Raw genomic sequence first — 25,758 nt, forward strand, 5'->3', positions numbered from 1 at the left:
TGGCAACTAGAGCACTAATCGCCAGCTGACAACTAGTGAACTAATCGCTAACTGGCAACTACAGCTCTAATTGGTACCTAACAACTAGTCTGCTAATCGCTAGCTGACAACCAGTCCGCAAATAGTCACCTAGCAACTAAAGCGCTAATGACGAGAAAAATCGCTAGCTGGCAACTATTACGCTAATGGCTAGCCGGCAACGAGAACATTAATTGCTAACTGGCAACTAGTCAGTAATTAGCGAGCTGGCAACTAGAGAATGAATCGCTACCTGAAAACTAATCCACTACTTGCTAGCTGGCAACTATTACGCTAATGGCTAGCTGGCAACTAGAACATTAATTGCTAACTGGTAACTAGTCTGCAAATAGCTAGCTGGCAACTACAGCTCTAATTGGTACCTAAAAACTAGTCTGCTAATCGCTAGCTGAAAACCAGTCCACAAATAGCCACCTGGCAACTAAAGCGCCAATCACTAGCTGGCATCTAGTCGAGAAAAATCGCTAGCTGGCAACTAGTGAACTAATTGCTAGCTGGCAACTATTACGCTAATGGCTAGCCGGCAACTAGAACATTAATTGCTAACTGGCAACTAGTCCGCAAATAGCTAGCTGGCAACTAGAGCGCTAATCGATACCTAAAAACTAGTCCGCAATTAGCGAGCTGGCAACTAAGGAACAAATCGCTACCTGAAAACTAATCCACTAATTGCTAGCTGGCAACTAGAGCGTTAATTGCTAGCTGCCAAGTGGCGTGCTAACCACAAGCTAGCAACTAGTCTGCAAATCACTAGTTGGCAAATAGAATGCTAATCGCTAGCCATCTTAAATGCTAACATAATTACAATAAATATATCTATTTATGTTTTTATTTAAAAACTGCAAAGGATAATGAGTAGGGTGTCCATGCAAATGCCATTTATAGCCAACACTGCAGTGTGTTGGATCATTGTTAATGTGTATTTAAAAATATTTGAATTTGTGGAAAAATAATACATTTGAAATAGTGTAATCAACGAGATAGTGCCTCCAAAGCCCCCTGGGGTTCACGGACCAACTTCAAATCCAACGTTTCTTACCTATTTGCATGTTTTTGTGTATGTGGGATCTGCATAAGTCCCGAATATGTGAAATCAAACCCATGGAGGCATGCTACAGATAATTATTTACCTTCATACTTCCTCCAAATAAGCCCGTTGGAATTTGAGACTTCAGTGACATAATTTTCCTTAGTTACGTCAGCGGATATCTCTCCATATTAGGTAGAGGGTTACCCAAAGAGCTGTGCTCGAGTCTGCCTTTTTTAGTCAGTTGTAGTCAATAAGCTTCTTCTTTTTCTTTATCCTCTTGTTGTGCGGCAAACTGTCTCGTACATGCACATGCATCCTCCGCTGTTGCCATGTCTAACACATATTAGCGTCAAAAATTCTAACTTATGTGTGTCAGCAGACTCCATAGAGAAGCGCTAAAAACTACAACATGGGTGACGGGGTAGAGACGTAGTCGACGTCTAATGGGCGCTGCTCTTGTGGCGACCCATCAGTATTCCTGTTCTGTTCAAGTTCAAGTTTCAAGTTTTATTCACAATACCATAGAACAATTACAATAGTAGTGAATATCATTTAAGGATGGTGGTAAGTGAAAGTGTCCCCCAAATAAGCTAGAAGAAGCTTTTGGCAGGGGGTCCAGAGGACTGTCTACCACTTTATACTGTGTGTCTGTTCTTGGGCGGGTGGTACTGTTAAAAAAATTGCCCCCCGAGGACAAATAACGTTTTTTTAAATTGAATTGAAGGAGCCTTGACACGTAAAAAGGCCGACAACAAAACGGCGCATTCTGAAGAGACAATCCGAAAGCGGCTTAAAGATGGTCCGTAAAACATAATCAATGCAACATTTTGAACAAAGAACCCATATTACATGTTATGTAGACCACAAGGAAGTCTTTAAATGTAGAAATAAAATCAAAATATGACCTCTTTAAAAACAAAAAGACTCATCAGCTAGGATAATCATTGAGAAATAAAAGTCTTCTACTTGCGACGAAGCATCATAATTTGACTTTGCAACAATAAAAGAGGGGCATTTTTGATCTCATGAGTCCAGAGTGTCTGTGTTCTAATGTAAAGGCAATAAAAAGCGACACACCAAGCACGAGGGGCAGTATCACGACCTTGGCTTGCTTTAGTTGGCCAAGACAAAGTGTCAACAATATAAAGTGTCTTAGCTGAATACCTACGTAGAGTGAACGGGTAGATTTTTTTCATCAGTCAATGTCGTTCCTGATAGTGCAGGGACATTCCAAAATACCAATGCCGGGATTCACTGAAGTCTTATTGTGAAAGGGTAACTCAAAGACACATTGACAATCTCTGATATGTGCTGAAGGAAACCATACATAGTAACTAGTAGGGATGGGCGATATGGCAAAAGAAATGATCATGATTACATTTTATATCACCCCATCATGATTAATATCACTATTTTATTTTTATTTTTTTCAAAGCGGACTGTCCCGTGCAGGATTAAACAGAGTACTGTTGCATCCCTACTGTTTATTACTGCAGTATCTTGTAACATACAGTACATTTCTGCCATGTATGATTGAGGTAATAATATAAGCTAACATTTTGTTCATATCTATGATTGTGCGGCAAAGGTACAGGTAACCCACGCTACGCTCTGCAACTGGCTTTAGGGCCACAGTTCGGTACGTTTTGTGAGAGTAAAGACAACAACTTTGTTCCTCTCGAAGTTATTTTGTTTCTCATCACAAACTTAATTTTGCAGTAAACAAGTGGTGTACTGAATACGATACGAGTTTTTAAACAAGTTAACATTTACTAAACAACACTTTCAAATGATAAATTATTATTTTGTATTCTTTGGTTACATCTGTGCTTCTCCCCAATGCTTTGGTGAACAGCAAGTGGTGACCCAGATATTGGAGTTTTCTTAAACTCAAATACTCTACCTTATATTTATCGGAAATACATCAAAGTGCGGTTCGAATTTGAGGTACTGTAAAATAATGTGTACCAGCACGTAAAAATATTTGTAATGATTATTTCAGGAACAAAATGTTATCTACAAACTCAAAAAGGACTTGAACGAAAAGTGCACAGTTTTTTACTACAAGCTATATCAGAAGTGTTAAATCAGAGCAAACACAAACAAAAAGTCTGATTCAAAATATATTTAGATGTATATTTTTTTCCTGATTAAATTAGTAGATGTGTTTAATCTCTCAGTCCGAACCAACACAGCAAGTCTGCATTCAGGGCAGGATTACTGCGCACCCACCACAAGGTGAGCTGCAGCAGACAGTGAGAGAAAGACTTTCAAAAGTCTTTCACTAACGTCGCTGCTCCTTCTTTATGATAGCGTTGGCCATATTTTTTACTTTTTCTTCTGGGCTGCATTTCCAGCTGTGTAAAGGGCAGAGGCGCAACTCTGATTGAGCATTAATTACGTCGTGGTGAGACGGTGGACAGGGACGGTCGTGAACACACGCACACATACACAAACAGGATCACGGTCAATAAATTCTGTGCAGGATTATACTTAGCAGTTTTGATTCCCTACTGATTACTACTGCAGTAAAACATATGCTAACAGCTGATCATCGCGATCAAACTCAATCACCATCCTCAATCATATAATTGCCCAGCCCGAGTAGTGCATCCCAAATACAAAGGTTGTAGGGCTGGATGACAGTGTACTGCTATTTAGGGAAAAAAAAAGTACTAAATGCATCAGGGGAAACAAATATGGTTTTACTGCATCTCATGACCGGTACGTGACAGACCCCCAACATGCAACACGATGGTAAACATCTCAGTTTTGTAAAAGACAACCGCTTTTTGGTCACGTACTTGGTATCGTCGGCCACTTCAACCTCAGTGGGAGCGGTGATGGGAGCGTTGGAGTGTCCAGCTGTGGGATCGTCAGTGTTCAGCTCGCCATTTGTTGAGCTCATCACCTGTGTGGGCACAGAGACACCAGAGGGGCTCAAACACAAACTCACGTGCAGTACAGAGCCCGTTGATTGTAGTGTGAATCGTTTCTGATCGCCAGCCACCTTTGAGTGTATCAGCTTGTGTGGTATAAAAACTTCCAACTAAAGCAACTTCATAGAAGCGGGAAAGCTGCAGTACTGCTTGTCGAACACTGGGTGGCATAGTTGAGTTGCAGCAATAACAAAGGAGGCCTCTGATTTAAGGATCCATACAAATAGCCATATTCAAAGCACATGTGGGGGACGGCAATGGAATTTAAAACGGCACTTAGGGGAAAATGTACACAACATCTACACAGCTGTTGTATTTAGCCAACCATTTACAACAAAAATCTAGATGTTGTCTCTGCACAACCGTTCACATAACAGGCTATTAGCAGATGAGGCGATTGCTGCTGTGAGAGCAAACAGGACCGAGAAGACACAGCGCAGGGTTGGGGATAGAGCGCAGGCAATGCGAGGGATAACAACAACACGGACAGAAACACACAGCGTCATGCAGTAGCCGTCTGAGCAGTAGCAGCAGTACCTGAACAGAGCCCCCCAGCCGCTCAGCTGTGAGGTGCGACCCCAAAGTCTCCTTATTGGTCACGGGAGTGGGCTGAGACTCACTTCCTTTGGGCTCAGGCGACTTGATGCAATAGCAAAAAAAAAAAGGTTGAGGACGTGGGTGGTGGTGGTGAAGGGGCAGGGATGATGGGGTAGCAATGTGGTGAGGTTGTGTTTATGTATGTGTGTGGGGACGGGGAGGGTCGGTGGGTGTCGTGATGTGAAGGAGTGAAGGGGCAAGGTAAAGATGGGGTGGGTGAGTAAAAAACAAAAAGAAAGAAAAACAAAAAACAATTACAGAAGACATCTCCCAAGCAGAAGCAGGCTTGTTAAGACATACTACAGTATGTTAATAGGAGAAAAGGGAAGCAAAATTCATATGAAGCACAGATCAACACACTTACAAGTCATGCAGGAGGAAAAGAAAAAGCCTCGAGTATTCAACAGACACAGCTAAGTACCATCGAGTACTTCCCCTTAGCCTCCTACCGTATCGTTGTTAGGGTTGGGGACCACAATGGCACCGGTAAAGGGTAGTAACAAGGCTGAAGCTATCTGTGCTTCATTTTGGTGCTAAGTAAACACATATGCATTCTTCACGTGCTTGAAGGAGATATTGTTCAAGTAATGTCACATCCTGACAGAGGCACTTTCTTTTAACATTATTGCCGACTTATAACGCCAACAGCAGTGATCAGTTGCAACGCTTTTGAAAAAGTGCTTTTCAAAAACGCACTTCCCCAGTGCAGCAAGGAGATGCATTCACACGCCTCGGAATTCTGAACATTGACATTACAACACAGGTAGGTCGTTTTTGATTTTTTTGGCACATGCTCTGGTTTGTTTTGCTGCAATAATTCAGACAATTTGTTGTGGATTTTATTTCATAATGTTGAATTCCTCACTTAGTTAGCATCTTATTCATATCATCTAACTATTTAAATTACTATCATCTTGCATGTCACAAAATTCTGTAAAAATCAAAGAGGCATTGTTTGTAGGGGTGTCCCCATACAACATTTTCATTCTTGATAAGATACCAGTTCTGGAGCCTTACGTATTGGCCGATACCGATGCGATATCAGTTTGAATCATAGTACATACTTTTATTTTGTACTTTGGAATGCTAGAAAATGTTTGATGAAGTGGATTTAGAGAACAGTGGTAGATATGAAAAACACTAACCTTATGACAGATTTATGCTTTTGAAGTGGAGTGCTAAATTCCTATGAATGTTCTCGCTCATCCAGGTCATTGTCACCTCAGGGCGTTCAATCGTTCGCAACTGGACTGCTTGGTTTGTCTCGGAAGATGTTTTGCTACTAAATTGTTATTGGCAACACTCACTGGTCGAAATAATTCATCATGGTCAGCGCATTAGTACTGATGAAATTGAATGATGCGGACACGGATACTTTCTAATACCTTCAAGACTTTATGTGCAAGTAATTTGCAACTATAATTATTTAAAATTGGTTTATATTGACAAATGTTGTGTTTCAGACTGCAATATTGTTCAATTAAGGACGCTTAATATGTACGTCTAGCTTGTGTGGTTAGCTGTTGTGTAGTTGCAAGCTCCTAGTAGCCTATAGCCTACCATGTTTACCTTTTGTAAATTACTTGATTAAAATACGAGAAAATATCAACCTTGTGTGCTTTTTTGAGGGCATTTACTGTAAATGTTAACTGGCTGTCCAGCCTTGCATAAATAAACGTACTGCAGGCCTGCTGGTATCTGAGAACATCAGAGATCCTAGATGCAAGCCGATATCCGATACTTGTTTCTTTTTTTTCCAATATAGGATTGGGGCACCCCTAATTGTTTTTAAACATTTTTCATCATTGGTGCCGGTTTGGGAACCGTTTCGGCAACAGTATCGGTTAAAATGTTAACCCGAGGTGTCCAAACCTTTTCCACGGAGGGACGCATACTGGTAAACCCAAACATGCGGTGGCCATTTTGATATTTTTAATTTTCAGAACCAATATATAGATTTTTCTCATTCAAAAAAAGCCTGCTTGTCAGCTTTGTTTATTAGCATTAACCTTTCAAAGTTTTTTCGTAAAATAACACCTGTTTGCTCTTTTTGCCTATTCCAGCTGCACTCGGGCGGGAGGCAAGGGACACCCTGGATAAAGTTTTTTAGAATGTGCTGCAGGCCGTTAAAAAATTTGCTGTGCAATTGGCCCCCGGACCTAACCTTGGAGTATATAGTCATCTCGTTATCGTCACGGGCAACGTGCATGGTACTTCAGAGGTTGCAATGTTTAATGAAAAGCAATTTTAAAAAAGGTGGCGTCAACAGTGGAAGCCAATCATAAAATCTCAACACCCTGTGTTAGATTCATCAAGTTTAACGACATATCAAACCCTTGTAGACCATGAGGTCCTCTGGCACCAGCTCTTTATCCAAATACCAGAAAAAAGACCAATGGTGAAGCGGCCTTTAGCCACGATGGCCCCACCTGAAGAACTGTGAAAACCGTTGATCTAACCCTAACCCTAACCCTACTCTAACCCTAACCCTAACCCTCTAACTCTAACCCTAACCCTACCCCCCCTAACCCTAACCCTAACCCTCTAACCCTAACCCTCTAACCCTCTAACCCTAACTCTAATTTTTTAATCAAGCTTTTTACTGATCATTTTAAACTCTTCTTTAGGTTCTTAATTTGTATTCATTTGTTTTGTTATTATTATTTATTACTATTATTATTATTTTCACAATTGTATGTTTTTATTTATTTATTCCATCCATCTGCTACTGCTTGTTCCGTTCGGGGTCGCGGGGGGTGCTGGAGCCTATCTCAGCTGCACTCGGGCGGTAGGCTATTAATATATATTATTCATTTTTTACATGTTTTGAAATCATATTTTATATAATTTTTTAGATTACGTAAATGTTTATTATTAGTTATTCTCCAGTTTGGACGCCTAAAAGACAACTTGTTTCCTCAATTCTCAGTGCCATGCCATGTCATGTCTTGTTATTGTCAAAAGTTCTGTGTTGCAACTTGCCTGTGCATGAAAAGTGCTATATAAATACAGTTTGATTATTCTGTGTCCATGAGACATCTTATACAAGTTTTTTTCAATAAACCAATCATTAGAAATGATGATTAAAGTTCAAAAGACTTGGATTATACTGGGAAAGTAAGCTTTGTCACACATTAAGCATCTATTGTCATTACTGGTATGAACAATGCAGTCAGCATTTTCAACTCAGGCATGCAAAGGCAACGATGTATGAATTAAAGGCAACACCCAAACACTGCTTTCTTTCACAGCTAGCAAGTCACACTTGTGACTGTGCAGGTAAATTTATGCTGCTGTCTGACAATAGAACAATAATAACGTCATAAACAAATAGCCTCACGACTGAGATTTCTGCCATGAAATGTGCGTGTGTGACGGAAAAGTGGCAGCCCTTTTCTCCAGGAAGTTGCTTAGAGTTGGATACAATAAGAACAACCAGGCAGAGGAACTTGAATGACTGGGTTGGTGGGTCAGTCAGTCATCTTGTAGATTGGCAGGCAGGTGTGACAGTTATGTAATATTGCTAAATAACTCACCTGGTTTTTGGTCTGCTGTTGTGCTTTGTCCCTGCTGCTGGGCTGCAGGGGAGCATCACTGGGGATAGGGCCTATTGGTGTGGGCTGAAACAAGGACCAATACAGAACACGAATGAATGAAAACGTGCAATGTATATATAAAAAATAAAGCAAAGAATACCGCGATATCAAGAAGCAGTGTTTCACTTGAATAACAAATGCATCCCAGGCTAATTCCCCTGACTGATTTCGAGACGACTCACCAGGGATTTGCCAACCCAGTCATATTCATAGTCAAAGACGTAGCCGTTTCGGTCAAAGAGATCAGTGAAGAGCTTCCGCAAGTAGTCGTAATCGGGCTTCTCAAAAAAGTCCAGCCTCCTCACGTATCGCAGGTAAGTAGCCATTTCTTCTGTATCAAACGGGACGTAAGCAAAAAAAAATGATGTTTTAATGCAGAACGGCAATTATTACACATAACAGTGGTTCTACTGACCAGGGAAGCTTTCACATAGCACTTCAATCGGTGTTGCTCGTTTGGTGTCACCGATTTTCTGATACCTCTCCTTTAAAGTTTCAGCCTGGAAGGAAAGATAGATGATGCATTATTAGCAATTCGAAGGCTGGGCTAGTACATAACCAGAGTCAGTGTAAGGAAAAAGGTGTAATTACGGATGGGAAATGGAAAACCAGTTTGTGTTTCAATTCCTGGTAATCATTTGCAAGTTTCTTAACAAGGCCCTTTTCGATTCTTGTGAACGCATGGTGTCACCACATAGTTATTCACGAGAAAGGATGACAACTTGGAAACTTGCGATACTTGCAATCTGTATATTTCCTCAAACAATAGCATACACAGCATGTGATAACTTTGAATGAATGACATGTTTTCGTTCACCGCTTAGCCAGAAGTGAATCTGCTGTTAATACTACAGGTAACTAACAGTGAAAAATCTGCTATTATCAACTATAAACATGAAATGAATGCTTCTCATGCATTACATTTGCCTTATATGACAAGACAAGGTGTGATTAGCTCTGAGGCTGCACGCCTCCTCCCTATCTTAGAAGTGCTCTCCACATCGGTAGAGGATTTTTTCGATAACAATATAAGTATTCCTTATCAATACCATTATTCATCGGTACAATATGTAAAAAAAATAATAATAATTTTTTATTAACATTTTTATTAGCACAAGAGGTTGTACACCACCAACATCATGCAACATCTCAAAGCAGGGAAGTCATTTATAAACACCTGCTTTTTAAGTTTTAAACAAGTCAACTATGTTTGCAGTGCATCATCTTGTAAAGACCACACAGATCCATCAACGTGTTTCTATTCATTACAATTACACTCAGCAGAGCACAGACATTTACATGATGTATCAAATATATAATACAAATCAATACAATCAACTAACATGTTAGGTGGGTGTGCATGTAGGCAAGGTGTGTTTTGATGCCACGCAAACGAGGCGCGAAGGAGTGTGACGGTGACTAAAGACCTGTCAAATGATGGTTGCTTAAGAGCAACTTTATGGATTATTATATTATATTAGTTATATGTTATATTACTTCAATAATTCACATTTTGAGTGGCTTAATTTTGGCCTTTGAATTACTGGATTACTAGAGTGGTTGATTAAGTGCGGAAGCAGCGGATGTGAGTAAAGAGTGTTCACTTTAAACTGACACTAATTCTAATCAGCGTGCGTGACTTTTGAAGAGGAAATATTGTTGTTGCAAACTTTTGTGTGTGGTGTTGTTTCCTTATTTGTGATTACCCAAGCTGATTATAAGATCCTACCCAGGTCTTGTTTTATGCGTAGCAGCAGCTGAAGTGAATGTGACAGCGTGCCATAATTACTACAGTCAACTGCATTAAAAAAATACAGATAGCCGTATCATTTGTCCAGATGCTTAACGGTCCTCATGGACCGACCCAATTAGGAGCCTGTAAAAAAGAATTCCGGTCCTCGGTACACATCCCTAATTGTTATATGTAGTGCATTGCTTGCAGACAGGTTGGTCTGGTTTGTTATTCTACGTTCTTTAGTCATGACACACATTGGGGTTCTGAAATCATTACAATGACTTGGTTAAATGAATGAAAGCATCATAATTCAATGGCAAGTGTTTTGCACACAACCAAATGTGAAAAAAAAAAAAAGCAATGCTCTAAAATGTTGAATTCATAAATTCTAAGAGAAAATGGAATATATTTTAGATTTTATTTAATTATCCACAACTTGCAAGTGCATTTTCTATTGTTTTGTCTGATCTGGCCCGCCACATCATTTTGTGTGGCCGGCGAAAGCCTGGAAATAAAGTGTGTCAATAAAGCGCTTCCTCTTTCTTACTAAACATATTCTTTCCTTTAATTTTGACACAAAAATTGCACGTACTCAACCCTCAGCCTTCCAGGTAACAATATGCCATTATGGTAAAGGAGCATGTAACACAGGAAATGAATTGCGAGATTAATCTGCATAAATACATTACTAATACGATAACATTTATGTTTTATTTATTTATTATTTAACCAGGAAAAAATCCCATTGAGATTAAAAACCTCCTTTTCAAGGGAGTCCTGGCCAAGAGGCAGCAAAGTTACACATAAATTATTAATGACATCAAGTAAAACAGTTACAGATAACTGAGGCTTCTTCAAATGACCTCAGTTTACAGTTAAAAGCATTTAAGGATAAAACATTTAGCTTAAATTGAGCTTAAATCTAATATCTGAGGATACCCATAACCAGTGTTCTGAAAATTATTTTGAAAAAGTAATGAATTATAGTAAAAAGTAATTTAATTACTAACGGGATTACTCTTTAATAAATGTAATTAATTACTAGGGAAAGTAATTTATACATTATAAACCTTTAAATATTTGGCATATGCATTTGAAAGATGTTTAATATAAGGGCGCAGTGCGCGGAGTCTGTACTTTTAAAAGGCGGGGCCTGTTGCATTGTGACGTCTGACGTCATCGAGGGTTTCAACGGAGCTGTGCTTTAGCGGTTAGCAGCACACTTTGTAGGCTCTGACGCCAGCTCTTTTGAATCTTTTCACCGGATTGTGTTCCCTCCGCTTGATAAAAAGATTGAATGTTCTTCGATGGCTGTCATATCTTCATGTCAACAAACGGGGTATATTTTGGAAGACAAGTTTGTCATTTCAATCATTGATTTGTTGTTCAATATTCCCATTGCGTACATATGTTGTTGTCTGCTGTGTCACAGCGTGATGGTACCACTTCCTATTTCAAATCAAGTTAATTTAAGTGCGGTGCTGCTTGTTGCTTTCACTAGTAAAAATATATTTCCTGCATTGAACTTATGACGCTGTCTTGTTGTCGACATAAAACCACATCACCAGGAAAGATGAGGTCATCTACCGAGGTTGCATTCTAGAGGCTAATCTTTCCTGTGATAAAATGGCAACCAAGGTAATCAATAAGGTCAACCAACGAACAAGATTTCTCTACAGAATCTCCTCTGTGGTCAACAAAAGCACCATAAATATTCTAGCGGGAACTCTCATTCAACCCTTTTTCGATTACGCATGCACCTCCTGGTACCCCTACACCTCCAAAACTCTCAAATCTAGACTCCAAACATCCCAGAACAAGCTAGTCAGGTTACTTCTAGACCTCCACCCCAGAGCACACCTCACTCCTACCCACTTCTCCAAAGTGGGCTGGCTCAGGGTGGAGGACAGAGTAAAACAACTTGCACTGAGCCTAGTCTATAAAATCCGCTACACCTCCCTGATACCGAGGTACATGTCAAACTACTTCCATAACGTAAATGACCGACATAACCACAACACCAGGGGGAGCTCCACTAACCACGTTAAACCCAGATTCCGATCTAACAAAGGTCTTACCTCATTCTCTTTCTATGCCACATCAATATGGAATGCACTCCCAACAGGTGTAAAAGAAAGTGCATCTCTATCCTCCTTCAAAACCGCACTAAAAGATCACCTCCAGGCAACTTCAACCCTAAACTAACACCCTCCCCCTTCCACATCCCCGGATTGTAAATAATCAAATGTAAATAATCAAATGTATATACTTGTTCTTATGCTTTCCGATCTCTCTATGTCCACTACTTGCTGTACATATCCTACCAAGTCAGACCTACACTGTTTCAATGTCCATTTCTCTGATGATGCAATTGTTGAGGACCGAAGTGCTGATATCAACCAAACCTAACCCCCCACACACTGGATTGTAAATAATTCAATGTATATACTCTGATGATTAACTTGTGTGATGACTGCATTATGATGATAGTATATATTTGTACCCTGTGATGAGGTGGCGACTTGTCCAGGGTGTACCCCGCCTTCCGCCCGATTGTAGCTGAGATAGGCTCCAGCGCCCCCCGTGACCCCAAAGGGAATAAGCGGTAGAAAATGGATGGATGGATATATATTTGTACCATGAATTGATTCAAGTGGACCCCGACTTAAACAAGTTGAAAAACTTATTGGGGTGTTACCATTTAGTGGTCAATTGTACGGAATATGTACTTCACTGTGCAATCTACTAATTAAAGTCTCAATCAATCAAATCAAAAGACGCGTGCCACGTTACATCAAGCTATCGCGAACGACATTGTAATGGACCTAAAAGTAAATAGATTACTCGTTACTAGTAAAAGTAACGGCGTCCCAAATGCCGTTATTACATAACGCCATTATTACGAACACTGCTCATAACTGTCATGGGAACCTCAAAACTATTTGAGACCCCTGCCCTATTGGATAGTTTTTGATAGAATGGTAACTAAGCGATTACGAGATTAAGATATTAAAAATATTAAAATCTTTAGAAACACTTTTACAGCTATGAATACAAGTTGGTCAAGGTATTTGTTTTTATTAGAAAATAAATAACGAAACCAAGTGAGAGCAAAAAATATTATTTCTAATTTAGTACATTAAAGTACAATGTGGAATTTTTTTTCACTACAAGTATACAGTCAAACTTTTGAGAATAAAGTCATATTTCGAAGTAAATGTCCTCAAAGTACAAAAATAACCACTTGAATCAAATTCTATTAAATTAATTTATACGGTTTTTTTTGGTGAAAAAAATACAAATAAAATACAGACGAAGGTGTAACCAAGTTACACTTTAGTAAAGGTTACACAAATAACTAAAGTCTCAGTCACACAATAACACAAGCTTATCATCAGTATCAGGACTTTGAAGCGATTGTGTAAACATGATTGCACGCCAGGTATTGAGAGCCAGCAAGATGGATTCATTCAATTCACTGTTACCCACGGGACTGAAATCTACTTGTGGTGTTGTGTTGGTGATGGGGTGTAGATGATGCCAAAGTATAATTTACACAAAAAGTAAGGTGTGCACAAACTATATGTAAATTTACATTAAAAAAAAAAACTATATAAAGAAGGTATTGGTGTCGGTCTTGAGAAGAAGGAAGTCATCTGTATTGATAATGGCCAAAAAAAAGGTGCATCCCGAGTGCATTCTGTTTCTTCTTGGTGTTTTTATAATGTCACAAGCCTTCAAGTGCTTTTAGATACTTGTTGGAAAGAGCAATAAAATAGAACCAGAAAATGTCGCTAATTTTGTTGCAAGTCGGATACACTGTAAATATAGCGGCAAAGTCTTACGTTTTTGGCAACGCTGATCGCTTCTGAAAACAGAGTTAAACAGCGTTATGATGCCATCTACTATACAGAGTTGAAACAGCAAGTTGCATTTACAGAGTCCCATGATAATGTGTTTATGAGCGAGGGAATTAACAAGTCAGGCAAAATCCAATTGTGCCGGTCAAAATTGCATCGCAAACACTGCAAATGTGTGAACGCTCCAAAGCTCACTGTTTTTATGTCCGGAAAAATTCCTGGTTTTCCCACTTTTCAGTAAAACACTTATTCTCTATTAAAAAGTGTTACTACTTCCACATTTCACAACCGATTTCAAACTGTTCCAAAGTCAAAATGCTCCCTGATAAGGTTAGTCAAATTGCTAGTATTCTTGCTAGCATGCTAACAGTCAACATGTGTAACGTTAAAAAATATTAGCTTGCGAGCTTTTTAGCACATTATTGCAGGTGTACACCTCAGAGTCAAATATTTTGTTACTTCACGTATATTAACTGTTACCATGCTGCTAGCGTTACTATTAAGCTAATGTTACCATGCTATCTTTTTTAGTTAATTTTGCAGGTATCCACCTCAGAATCAAATGTTTTGTTAATTCACGATTGCTAACTGTTAGCATGTTAGCTAACGTTACCATGCTATGGTTTTTCTTGCTCATTTTACAGCTATACACATCAGAGCCAAATGTTTAGTTACTTCACGTATGCGAAGATTCTAGCTTTTTAAGCTAATTTTGCAGGTACGATTAAAATATTTTATTTATCACATGTTAACTTCTGGCATGCTAACGTTAGCACTTATGTTAGGACGCCAGCTTTTTTTTTTGCTAATTTTGCAGTTGTACAGTCATATATTTTTGTTACTTGACGCTATCTGGCCAGTGTGCCAACAGTTACTATTTCTGTTCGAATTTTCAGCATTCACATGCAATTTCTACCGAAATAGCATTTTCTAGTTTGATTTTAATCTCATAAAATTGCAAGTAAAAAAATAAGGCTAATGCTCCTTTGTATTAATATTTTACCACAACACCACACTAACCATACGTAATTGTTGTGGTCCATTTTAAGCATTTAAGCATCAACTATCCCCATCATGTAGGATATCATAGAAAATAGACAATCCAATTACCCGCATACACTGTCGGAGCATGTTATCAGTGTGAACACAGGATAAAGAAATATGGTTCCCTGGAATTAATTTTTTGTCCCTTATCAGCCAACTGTAACCAAGACAACATAAGCGAAGACACGGCAAGTTCCAGAACTGATCACTGTACTCTGTCATTGTATTTTATGTTTTCTACCTCCTCTGTCATTGTATTTTATGCTTGCTGCCATGTTGCATATTGATGAAAACTCGATTTGGCCCGAGCCATGCAGCATCCCCCACAGTCATCTATCGCTCACATCCATCTACCGCAGGCTTCCTCCCACATAACAAATGCTCAGCTATTTCACTCTACTCTTATTATTTGCAAAAGGGACATTCCGTCCCTTTTGCCGTCAAATAAAGTGGTCATTATTAGACAACAACCTATTCTATCAACGGCACTTTGCCTTTGTTTTTCCAATTCAAGGCAGCGAGTGGGAGGTGAAGGTGTTTCTGTTGTCCTCTCTTATGTTTCAGGTTCCAAAAATACAACAAACAAGGAGACCTTGAATGTCTCGTGTGTAAGAGAACGGTGTTGTTTTTCCAGGGTCAAGCAGATCAAGGAAGAGTTTGGCAAAGGTAAACATCAAACCGAAGATCATGATGAATTGCAAAAAAAAAAATGTCTGGTGTATATGAAACAATACACTACCTTTAGGCCTTGCCAAGGAAGGCTACCTCGGAGGAAGTACATGAACATGTGACCCAGGGCCTCCAAATCATCCCGCCTACTTTGTTCTGAAATTGACAACAGGAAGAAATTCATGTAGGATGATTGCAATATTACATTTCATGTTTCATTCACCAGTACTTGGGCTGTAATGAGTCATCAGTTTGAGAGGGCAAATTACCGGTAACACTTTAAAATGAAACCAGAAACCCCTTTTCCATCGCAAGAACTTTACCCCAGAAACTGTATACTAGGAACTACGGCCGTAATAAAGATCTGGGCCAATTTTATCAGATTGTTTTAGGTACAATCAAGAAGGCAGTGTTAATCTTGTCAGCAGTTTTTAATTTAGTTTTAGTCATGGACTTTTGACAAAAACAGCTTTTAGTTTTAGTCACATTGTATTCAACTCAATTGGTTAAGTTTTAGTCGACAAATCTTAATCTTACAATATTTTAGTAAACTAAAATGACAGTAAATTTAGACTTAAGTTATCTTCTATTTCTTCCAGGTGTACCCATATTACAATGTGGGACTTGTTAAAAACAGACATACTTGTATAGCGCTTTTCTACCTTCAAGGTACTTAAAGCGCTTTGACACTATTTCTACATTCACCCATTCACACACACATTCACACACCGATGATGGCGGAAGCTGCCAAGCAAGGCGCCAACCTGACCCATCAGGAGCAGGGGTGAAGTGTCTTGCTCAAGGACACCACGGCCATGACTAGGATGGCAGAAGCTGGGATCGAACCAGGAACCCTCAAGTTGCTCTCTAGCACCCGAGCCACGCCGTCCCCAGTGCAACTTCTTGATCTCACAAAGAAAAGCATCTGATTGGCTGTCCTTTGTAACTCTCTCCTGGCCCATTTCTCATGCGCTGATTAAGAGCTGTGATTGGATATATTGCAAACTTGCTCCACCCATCGACAAGACAAAATTAAATATGATTAGATTTTGTATCGGTCAACTTTTTAGTCTTGTTTTTGTTGACAAAAACGTCAGTTAACTTCGTAATCGTCTTAGTCAAAATGCATTAGTTTTGATTTACTGTCGTCTTATTTTAGTCAAGGGAAAATAAGATCTTGACAAAAATGAGTAGTTACAAAATTAACACTGCTGGGAGAGTAGATCTGTTTTTTGTTAAGTTCTTGGAACCGTTAAATATAATTTCCTTGTGCTATTATTACTCAAGCTATGTGTTAAGCCATTGGCTTGTTAGCTAACAGGCAGCAAAGCTAAATGCCTGTGTAGATTAGCTGTTAGCTAACCACTAATAATGTTATAATATCACATAAGGCACTTTACACACAGTTCTATGAGGATGCATTTATTTCGCTTGCAGCTGTCAAATTTGCAGGACACAGCTATTTAGGGCTGGACGATTATAGTAAAAATAATAATCAAGATTATTTTGATTGGTATTGTCATCACTATTAATAACATCCATCCATCCATCCATTTTCTACCGCTTGTCCCTTTCAGGGTCACGGGGGGTACTGGAGCCTATCTCAGCTGCACATGGGCGAAAGGCGGGGTACACCCTGGACAAGTCGCCACCTCATCACAGGGCCAACACAGATAGACAGACAACATTCACACTTACATTCACACACTAGAGCCAATTTAGTGTTGCCAATCAACCTATCCCCAGGTGCATGTCTTTGGAAGTGGGAGGAAGCTGGAGTACCCGGAGGGAACCCACGCAGACACGGGGAGAACATGCAAACTCCACACAAAAAGATCCCGAGCCCGGGATCGAACTCAGGACTACTCAGGACCTTCGTATTGTGAGGCACATGCACTAACCCCTGTTCCACCGTGCTGCCTAATTATAACACATGAATATTTATTGTACCACCAAAACTCAACTTTAAATATAGTTTTAAAAAATGTATATGAATTAGAAACGAATAAACCACAACAAGTAAAATACTAAGAGTAATAACAATACATTTAAATAATAAACAATAACATTCAGTTTTTCTTTTTTTTTAAATCTTTTACCACCATAGAGTATGTGCTTTTTGTGTCAAATAAAATAAATGCTTGCTTAAGATACTTGTTTGAAACATTTATTTTGTTAGCTCAGTCAGACAGGATGTGGCGCACCATGCTATTTTATTGTGAAAAATGGGTTGTGGGTTGTACTTGTATAGCGCTTTTCTACCTTCAAGGTACTCAAAGCGCTTTGACACTACTTCCACATTTACCCATTCACACACACATTCACACACTGATGGAGGGAGCTGCCATGCAAGGGTGAAGTGTCTTGCTCAGGACACAACGGACATGACGAGGTTGGTACTAGGTGGGGATTGAACCATGGACCCTCGGGTTGCGCACGGCCACTCTCCCACTGCGCCACGCCGTCCCTATAAGGATCGGGTGTTCTGTACTGTCCTCAGCTTGATGAGTAGAGGTGACTTAAGGCTTTAAAAAAGAAAAAGAGCGAGCCCCTCAAGTTGCGACTGCTGTTTGTACAATAATTTTACATTGATGATGTTGTTCTAAAACAACACAAGCAGATGAGATCTGTTGTGGGTGTATGGATTCTTGCTATCTTGAGATTTGTAGTTTCGTCACTGTTTCAAAGCGGTCGTCTCAACATTGTTTAGTTCAGGATGTGTTTTAGGGATACATGAGCGGTCCTTCCTTCTCCTTATAATGACAGCATTTAACTCACATTTATGTCCATCCATCCATCCATTTAACTACTGCTTGTCCCTTTCGGGGTCGCGGGGGGTGCTGGAGCCTATCTCAGCTGCAATCGGGCGGAAGGCGGGGTACACCCTGGACAAGTCATCACCTCATCACAGGGCCAACACAGATAGACAGACAACATTCACACTCACACACTAGGGCCAATTTAGTGTTGCCAATCAACCTATCCCCAAGTGCATGTCTTTGGAGGTGGGAGGAAGCCGGAGTATCCGGAGGGAACCCACACAGTCACGGGGAGAACATGCAAACTCCACACAGAAAGATCCAGAGCGCGGGATCGAACCCAGGACCTTTGTATTGTGAGGCAGACGCACAAACCCCTCTATCACCGTGCTGCCCACCACATTTATGTCAATTTCCCTAATATTCCGCGTTTATCAGCGGATTCCGTTTTATTGGCCAATTATGTGACTCTGTCCGCAGTTATGTGAATGAGGAATTCACATGCCTTACTGTTTTTGTTGAGTTGAGTGATTATTGATTATGCATACTAGCACTGTGTCACATAAAAAGTAGCAACCTTGGTAAGATCCCAAACTTCTAGTAGACGTGGTCTTTTTTCCACTCTCACTTCAAATGCTCCGAAATTTGCATGCATGTTGCGTGGCTCATTAATAGTTTGTTTTTTTTAAATGATTATATTTTCATGATCGTGAGAAGCCATAATCGAAATCGAAATTAAATTAATTGTCCAGTCCTAGCTAGAATGTGTCATCAACATGAATTATCACAATATAACGACAGCATTAAAAGCTCTATTGTCGGCCAAATGTATTTAAACTGTATTGTATACAGTCTATATCGCACAACCCTAGTAATGCAGGGTCCAAAATTAATTCAAGACATGCCAAAATGTGATATTTCTACTAGCAAATATGTATAGAGAAGAGCCTATGTCACATTCTCACCTTTTCCCAGGTGTGTGTTGATGCTCATGTAGCGTGCCGTTCCAGTCAGACTCTTGTGCTCCCGGTAGGGGATGTGTTTTTTGGTCTCGGGGTCTATGTACTCTTTGGCCAGACCAAAGTCGATGATGTGAATGGTGTGCTGCCTCTTGCTTCCTGGCCGCCCAACTAAGAAGTTTTCTGGCTTCACATCTCTGTAAATCAGACTCTTGGTGTGGACATACTCCATCCGCGTTATCTAGAAGAGAAGCCATGTGATGAGTAATAAGTGTTTTCAGTGCAGATACATTTTAATAAATATATGTTTATTATGCCGTGCTGTCAAATCTTTATTTTTTTAAATAACATTAATTACATTTTTAAATTGTGATTAATCACAGTAAATTACTTGCTTGCATAATTGAAATTAACTTTATAGAAGACCCCAACATTTTGACACATGCAATATAATTGTCATAATGTTATACAAAAACTTTTTTTAATGTTGTACTAAATTAATATACATATTTTGAAGCTAAGTTAGACACAGAGCACACCAGTTGGAGTCACCTCACTCAACTTTGCACTCACCTGATCACTGACTGTAAACATCCACAGTTTTAAGTAAAGTAGCACATGGGGTCAAAACAAATTAGGCGATTAATCTGCATTGATACATGATTAATGCGATCATTTTGTGTGATTAATCACTTGCGTTAACTCGCTAAATTTGACAGCTTTAATATTATTAAAGATATTAGTATTGTCATTTTACGTATATTATTAATATATTGTTATATTTATTAAAAATGTTTGATAATAGGTATCAGTCATGGTTTACAGATATTTTCAGTTTTGAGAAGCACAGACAGAGGGGGCTCAATACATTTTCGCAAGTAAATCATGCCCAAATATGCAACTTTACTTCAAAGAAAATAATAGCTACATCAAATTTTATATTACAAGAATCTTAACTGAAAATGTAAATAAATGCAGAACTTTTAACCCTACCGGATATATATTGTGTAAGAATGTGTTTGGTCTTTCATTGCCACAAAATGATCCCGCCCCGCCCCACAGCACACATCACCCAGGCTTTACCAGCTGTATGGCTATCATCAGGACGGTCTTGAGGGAGAAGGTGCGGTCACAGAGATCAAACAAGTCCTCTAGACTGGGCCCCAGCAGCTCCAACACCATAGCGTTGTATTTCCCGCAAGGACCGAAGTAGTACACCTGTGGAATTCCCTCTGTGGAAAGAGATACAAACGTGGCAAATGTCATTTTAAAAGCCATTTTATAAAAGCTGTGAGAAAATCTTTGACTAGCAATGAAATAAAAATGTTTTGAATCTGGACAACACCCAAAAAGCATATTAAAGTGTGATGTTTTGAAACTGCTCGTAAACACAAACACTCTTTTAAAGATCATTGATTCCAATCAGATAAAAATGCAGAGCAAATAGGTACTTTTTATACTGGGTCAAGGTAGTATGTGTGTAATGTGTGTAGGGCTGCAGCTATCCAATACTTTCGTAATCGAGTAATCAATGTATTTGTTTATTCAATTAAGAGTATTTGGACAAAACACACTTTACACCTTCTGTGTATTTTAGGGAAAATAGTTGAAAAAACCAACACATGTTCTAATTGCCTTGACCTTCATTTTTTTACCCTAAAAATGTACATCACCAACATTAAAATTGCACTTTTAAAATGTGTGTATTTATTTATTTTTTTAAATGTCTGCGTATTCAAAGTTTTGGGCACTCTATCTGGTGTGGATTTTATCCATTCTTATTAGTTAGACTCATTAAACGATTAATCAACGCAACAGATTATAATTCAAAACTTGTTTCTAGTCTAAAGGATTAATTGCTGCAGCCTGAGTGGTGTGGTCTATATAAATTTAAATTGTAATAACTGTTTAATATGCTTTGACTTTTGGGGTGTCCAGTTACTCCATCTGACAAGCGCGACTAGGGCTGCAACGAATAATCGTTAAATCGATTACAAAAAAGCTTTGGTTCATATACTGTCGCTTCAATTATTCGCTTTATGAGTAGAACTAATACAAAATTTATATAAAAGTTTAATGAGAATTGATCAAATCCAGACCGCATGGAATGCCCGGAACTTTAAATACGCGGATATAGTTTCCGTATATAGTTTCCGTACGGCCCCTGCAATATGATCTGTGCAACTGAATTTTTAGAAACATTCTTTTATTAATACACACATGTTAAAAGGGTAATTTCAATTGAAACATTTTCTTAAGTTATGTTGAGCAGAAAAATATTTTATAATGTCAACTATTTCCACTAAAATACGCATGGAGTCTATTAAGTGTGTTTTACTAAATTAATTGATAACTACAGAAGTAAACACAACCTACCATAAACAACATAGGTTATGCAACAAATTAATTAAAATCTTAATTTCAAAATATAATTTCTTTAATTGAAGATTGGATTCAACATAAACCCAGACTGTCAATCATGTTATTGTGGAATGGGTAAAATGGGTAAATTGTTGTTTTTTTTTCAAAAACTATAATCTGAATTTGTTAATTTTCCTTAGTTTTATAGTTAATGTTCCTGTAATATTTTATATTAATACCAACCAGCTACAAGAAAATCAAGGTTTTCAGCAGAGGTTGCAGTCAACAACTATGAATAACATAATAATACAAAATAAAGCTATTAACGTTTTTGTTTGTGGGGGTAAATACCACTGCTGAAATAACATAGCTTTGTTTGCTTGTTATTGCTGTCATATCTTCAACAGACATACCAGCATGTCACAGACAAAATACAGCAGTACAAAGTTGATTTACTTTTGGTTTAATGCAATCTCTGCTGATATGGTGAAAGTCTCCTAAGAAGCGATCAACAGCCCTTGTTAATATACAACTATCTAAAGCTCTGATATCTGAGGTATTATTTTCCTACTTGACTCCCTCCCACATTGAGGTGAAGTATCTGTACTTTGAAGAATGAAGATGTTTCAACTGTCTACCAGTGTTTAGCTGGCTGTCAACTACTTATTACCATTCAAACACAACACCAATAGACAATAGAAAAAGGATGCTAAGGAGACACAGACAACACTTTATATCAGTCATACCAAAATTTGCCATCATTCAGGTATCCATAAGATTTACAGTAATGTGGGTCAGTGTTTGAATTTAAAACAGCCCACCACAAAACCCACAAACCATGACATATTGCATAAATGATTAAACAGCACTCATGTGTTGCACGAATTAAGAGATTAAAACTGTTAAGCCCTGCTTTTCAACAAGCAATTTGGTCCAGTGGCATACACAATTTTTGGCCCTATTTTCAAAAGTTGTAAGGGGAGATAAGAAAAACAATCCGTACATTCTATTGCAACTGTGGCACACTACCTAAAGGGCGGAGCTGCACACAGCAACACCTGTAGACTGGTTAACAGTGTGTTTTGACTTTTGTAAAACGAGGGAGATCAAATTAGCCACAGGGGAGAAAAGGCTTGATTGTCCACAATTGTTGCTTTTTAGTAACCTATTTCCTCTTCTTTGTTGAAGTTACTGGCGGGTTACATACACATTGCAGTATAAGAGGGTTGATATTAGGGAAGTGACCAGCGATCAGTATCGGCCGAATTTGGTGAAGAACTATGTGATCACCATTGCCGATTAATGCATTTCATGGCTTATCACAAACGTTGATCCCCTCCGGTTGACACAGCATTTATGGCTGACAAGCTAGCAGCTGATTATGTGTCGCCATACACAGTGTGGAGCAGCTTCTCTAAGCTAACAATAATCACTTCTATTTCAGCAAATCAATTGCAATTCTTTGTATCTTAAGTATCATTATCAAGTCCATTATCAATAGAGCACGAGGCTGAACATCTTACACACCGAGAAAGAGAATAAGGGACTAGTTTAAATATTGTGTTGATACTGTAAAACAGTCAATGGCACTCACAATAAACAAATTGAAAAATTTACAGTTGATACAAGTGATTTATATCGGCATTGGTATCAGCCGATCTCACTCATCGAACTGAATCGGAATCGGCAGTATAAAACCCTGATCAGAACATTCTTAGTTGATATATGTTTAAAAAATATACGGACAGAGTTTTGAGTCATTCATATTGCCTAGAAACAAATATGTTTTCAAACGATGGTGTTCTTTACTTAGGCCCCCAACCAACAGTACCGATCCATGAACAGGACTGACCCAGGCTGTAAAAAAAATTGTAATGAGCAAAAAAAAAAACAATTATGGTAGACACTCGGGTCCTTATTTTTTAATTGTGCAAGTAACCAAATTGAATGTAATGTAAAAGCACATAATTTTTTTAAATGATGCTGTTTATTTTGTCTGAAAATTTTTATATATATATATATATATATATATATATATATATATATATATATATATATATATATATATATATATATATATATACATACATACATAAAAACTTGGCCTGTCACTTTCATGCTGATAAGCCAAAGTTAGTGGTTTCATCTTTTTGGATAATTCAGATCAACTACACAGGACTTTCTTCAACAGCATTGAAGACAACATTCTCATTTTCTCCCGAGGACCGGAAAAAGACAGAAGTTTAGAAATGAACAAACATAGAAGATGAAATCATCTTGACTACAACAAAATAAAAGACAACTAAAAAACAAAGGCCTGATGCACCTTAAAGTTACCAAACCAACAATATTAATTCTACAGTTATAACATAGGTTAAGTTAACAATGTTAATATATTTTATTCACAGATCAATACATTTTTGCATAATCTATATAACTGTCATTTTATGATAAAAAATACATTATACTTCAGTAATCAGTTATTTGCAATGTCTTTGCTTGTTTTGCTCCTATTTTAAAAGACTTTATATTTATTATTGACAAACTACTTAAACAAATTACTACTCTAAATGTTACTTTTGTTATTCCTATTTTTCAACTTTCTATCACTTCCTTTTCCCTAACACTGCACAAGTGTCAATATTTGAACTCCTATTTGCTTATAGAGATTTGCTCATTTAAGAGATGAAAAACATATGCTTCTTGCTACTCCTTTTCAAACATGCTAGATTGTGCAAATGCAACCATGTGAGGTTCCTTTATGTAACTTGTTGAGCTTGTCCAAAACAAATAAACCATACCATATTCCCCAATGATTGTCACACACACACTAGGTGTGGCAAAATTATTCTCTGCATTTGACCCATCACCATTGATCACCCCCTGGGAGGTGAGGCGAGCAGTGAGCAGCAGCAGTGGTAGCGCCCGGGAAACATTTTTGGTGATTTAACCCCCAATTCCAACCCTTGATGCTGAGTGCCAAGCAGGGAGGTAATGGGTCCCATCTTTGGTATGACTCGGCCGGGGTTTGAACTCACGACCTACCGATCTCAGGGCGGACACTCTAACCACTAGACCACTGAGTAGCTGAATACTGTACCAAACTCCAAGCTCATACCAATAGGGACTCATTTTGTGCTTTTAACCTATATGCAATAACTTGTAGACCTCTGAATAACGCTGGTTGAGTTAGTAACGCAATTCATGGTTGAACGGTTAAATATTTGGGATTTATTTTTCTTTTAATACAGATTTTGCGATACAGGAAGGTAACACTTCACTTTCCAGGTGATACATGTGCTACCAACCATGTTCCACAAAACATTTACTTTTATTGGGTTTTAAAATTAAGTTTGACATTTGAACTAAATTCCAACATTCAGGGAGGGCAGAATAATACATGTAACTAAACCACAGGTGTACAAAGAGCAGCTGTATTACACTGTGGTAATACAACGAGAAGCAACAGTTAAAAATACAGCAAAACAACATAATGACAAGAAAAATATTATTGTTCTTAAATATGTGTATACTTTTTTTTGCCTTAAAAAAATAATTGCTTCATAATCAATTATGCAAATGTTTCCATGTTATTTTGACGCCCTGGCCACACCACCAATTGGCACAAATTGATTGCCTGTCTGTGGGAAAAACTGAACTATTAAAAAAACAAAACATTGCTATATTAGCTTTTGTGTTTTAGGTGACAAAGCAAGTGGTTGTTCATGTTGTATCACACATACAGTATATTGTTAATATTGAAATTATTACATATTCAGAACACGATGAGGGCCAATATAAAACAGCGCTTTATACATCCCTGGTTTAAAGATTCACTGAAATATCACTATGTTTTACATGACAACTTCTTCATGCCAGTGACATACTGTAAAACACATTGCATCATGGTACAGAATAAAGTTTTTCCCAAGCCTGCTGAACTTTAAGTCTTTAGGATTTCCCAGGTAATGAAACCATGATACAGTGCATCCGGAAAGTATTCACAGCACTTCACTTTTTCCACATTTTGTTATGTTCCAGCTTTATTCCAAAAATAGTGAAATAATTTTTTTCATGAAATTCCTACACAAAATACCCCATAATGACAATGTGTAAAGGTATTTTTTTATTTTATTTTGCAAATGTATTAAAAACTAAAAAAATCACATT

General features: G+C 38.3%; 1 protein-coding gene across 4 annotated transcripts in view; it reads right to left on the minus strand.

Moving 5' to 3' along the window:
• The window catches only part of csnk1g2b (casein kinase 1, gamma 2b), a 107,095-nt gene that overhangs the window by 2,556 nt on the left and 78,781 nt on the right, over positions 1–25,758 (minus strand). The window contains exons 4-11 of one of the 4 annotated variants that reach the window (XM_061975830.2): positions 20,311–20,459; positions 19,234–19,468; positions 15,580–15,665; positions 8,617–8,701; positions 8,384–8,529; positions 8,142–8,225; positions 4,546–4,647; positions 3,874–3,980 (exon numbers count right to left, since the gene is read on the minus strand). In XM_061975830.2, coding sequence (XP_061831814.1) covers positions 3,874–3,980; positions 4,546–4,647; positions 8,142–8,225; positions 8,384–8,529; positions 8,617–8,701; positions 15,580–15,665; positions 19,234–19,468; positions 20,311–20,459 — 994 coding nt within the window. Of the gene's footprint in view, positions 1–3,873; positions 3,981–4,545; positions 4,648–8,141; positions 8,226–8,383; positions 8,533–8,616; positions 8,702–15,579; positions 15,666–19,233; positions 19,469–20,310; positions 20,460–25,758 lie in introns of all 4 variants that reach the window. The other 3 variants (XM_061975829.2, XM_061975832.2, XM_061975831.2) reach the window with 3 other exon arrangements.

The sequence above is a fragment of the Nerophis lumbriciformis genome, linkage group LG14 (assembly GCF_033978685.3).
Source record: "Nerophis lumbriciformis linkage group LG14, RoL_Nlum_v2.1, whole genome shotgun sequence".
Lineage (NCBI taxonomy): Eukaryota > Metazoa > Chordata > Actinopteri > Syngnathiformes > Syngnathidae > Nerophis > Nerophis lumbriciformis.